This window comes from Argentina silus, assembly GCF_951799395.1.
Source record: "Argentina silus genome assembly, chromosome: 21".
Classification (NCBI taxonomy): Eukaryota; Metazoa; Chordata; class Actinopteri; order Argentiniformes; family Argentinidae; genus Argentina; species Argentina silus.
The window spans coordinates 12,729,334-12,731,833 of record NC_139675.1 but is presented as its reverse complement, the minus strand read 5'-3'; the positions used below and the strand labels follow the sequence as shown (position 1 = coordinate 12,731,833).

Below are 2,500 nucleotides of genomic sequence, written 5' to 3'. Positions count from 1 at the left end.
TTGTAGTTGCTTCCTGAAGAACGAGACACATGCCAGTCTGTCTCCAGCCAAATTGGACCCAAATGAGAAGACAATAGGCAGTCATTACCCTCAGACAGACCGTTCATGAAATCTCATATCTCTCCCATGCATGCTTGCTACTGCTGGCAACAGGGCCATTGTGAAACTGTGAACTTCTTTTGAGCCAAAATGGCTGCCCTCGATTAAAATGCAGAAACTTACATTTTTATATACAGTACATCAGTGTTAATTTCGTCAAACACCTATTTTTCTGTGGCAAAAGACGAGACGATTACTTATGAAATGATCTCAGAGACTAAATGGACAAGATTTTTTGGAGAAGTGTTAATTGCTTGATCCAATCAAAAGCATGCATGACATTAGCAGAATTGTAAGTTTGTTGTTGTTATTGGTGGAAAATGAATATCATGCACAGGTCATTTGAAAGTCATGACCACCCCCATCTCTGCCCAGCAAACTTTCTCCAACCTTCAACCTGGCCAAAACCCTTCATTAATGCAAACAGTTGCCATCGACAGAAAAAGGGGCTACTTATCATGTCGATTCAAAAAAGACCGAATGCAAAGTTTCCACGGGAAAAGAACGTTTTTGCACCCTCAAACTGACGGGGGAAAATACAACTAATCTCAAGACAGTCAGTGAATCTTCGTGTTTGAGAGGGACGGTTGGTCGAGTAAAACGGCCCATGGTTTTCGTCATTTTGACAATAACTAGACTAAATCATTATTCAAATGACAAAAATATGACTAAGACTAGACTAAATCCAAAAAAGGGGACGAAATGAATAGCATATGGATATATTCATACAGACAGTATACATATTTGATGTAATTTCTCCTGGTTTCTTTGGAGTTAATCTTTTCCTCCTCTTCTTTCACAGGGGAAGACATATTTTCCTCAGTCAAGCCAACGATACCAGGGACCTGTTCATAGTCTATTTCAAGACCCAAACCCCATTTCATGACTTTGTGTGAACCAGAAACCTCTTGACTGTCACAGAGGAGAGGACAGCGTGGGCACCCATGGCATCACCGGAGCTCCTGGGTGATGAGAGAGACCCTTCCTCTGCCCATTTGGACACGGGCATAGGGAACGGTGCCGGGCCCAACGGCGGAGCCGCCAAAACCTGCGCCCTCCACACGCCGGGCGACGAGGATGCTAATCACGCCAAACGGGGCCTCCGGAAGGCCATCGGGCGCCACAGGGACTACGTCAAGATCTCCGTGCCCGAGTCCAAGGTCAACCGGCTGCCTTTGGAATGGTGGAAGACGGCCATCGCGTTTTTCTATGCCGTCTTCAACCTGGTGTTGACCACGGTGGTCATCACGGTGGTCCACGAGAGGGTCCCGGCCAAGGAGAGCAGCCCGCCACTGCCCGATAAGTTCTTTGACTACATCGACAGAGTCAAATGGGCATTCACGGTAACGGAGATCAACGGGATGGTCCTGGTGGGCATCTGGATTATACAGTGGACGTTCCTCAGATACAAGCAAGTATTCAAATCAATCGAAATCAATAAATGAATCAAAATGTTCATCTGGGATACCTCAGTATCAAATGTTCACACTGGATGTCATATTCAGCTCACACGCCACGAAGGCAAATTCATAACACTATATTTAGTGCCATATACTGCACTGTTAGTACTATCTACACCAATGCTTTGCATACCGAACTCAATTCAACCACTGGGTAAAGTTATTTACTAAAAGCACTGTCATACTGACATTTTTGGACGACACAGTATTTTCTATACCTCTATGCTGAACACAAATGTTTGCAAAAATGTTTGATGACATCATTCCCCATCACTCTGACCATTTCCAGGGCGATCGCGGGCAGGCGGTTCTTCTTCCTGATTGGCACGTTGTACCTGTACCGCTGCGTCACCATGTACATCACCACGCTGCCTGTACCAGGCATGCACATGACCTGTGCCCCTAAGGTGAGACCCCAGGACCCTAGACATACCCTGCATCCCAATCCTACATCATTTCCTCTCCCCTACACAGATTTAAAGCAGAGGATTGGTGTAAACATGGGCGCTTACACCAATCCTATGCTTTTAAATCTGTGTAAGGGGTGAGTGTCCGTTTTCGGGGAAAAGGTGGATAATTGGAACTAGTGTGTCCCCCACGGCTAACAGGGGTTTCTATATACATCATTGCCTGCCTCCTGGGTGGGTGGGCATCAGGGGGGGTTTCAAGGTTAGGGTTCGGGTTAAGGTTAGGGTTCGATAGAGTTAGGGTTAGGGTTAGGGTTACATATACTGTAAAACTGGCGTGACTCCTTCTTCTACATGATAGATACTCAAGCATCTGTATTCAATGAGGTGAAACATTCCCGACGCTGCAGAAACGTACAGTATCACATAAGACCGACACGACTCTCTACTCAACAATAACAGCCCAACTCAACTCACACACCTGTTCTAGACAACACATTTCTATCTGAATGTGAACAGTCTGGACCGGCCCGC

At 46.0% G+C, this 2,500-nt stretch overlaps 1 protein-coding gene across 1 annotated transcript in view; it reads left to right on the top strand.

Annotated features, from left to right (window-relative positions):
• The window catches only part of sgms2a (sphingomyelin synthase 2a), a 14,529-nt gene that overhangs the window by 6,938 nt on the left and 5,091 nt on the right, over nucleotides 1–2,500 (top strand). Inside the window, exons 2-3 of the mRNA XM_083693054.1 lie at nucleotides 902–1,514; nucleotides 1,853–1,966. Coding sequence (XP_083549180.1) covers nucleotides 1,044–1,514; nucleotides 1,853–1,966 — 585 coding nt within the window. The 5' untranslated portion in view covers nucleotides 902–1,043. The remainder of the gene's footprint in view (nucleotides 1–901; nucleotides 1,515–1,852; nucleotides 1,967–2,500) is intronic.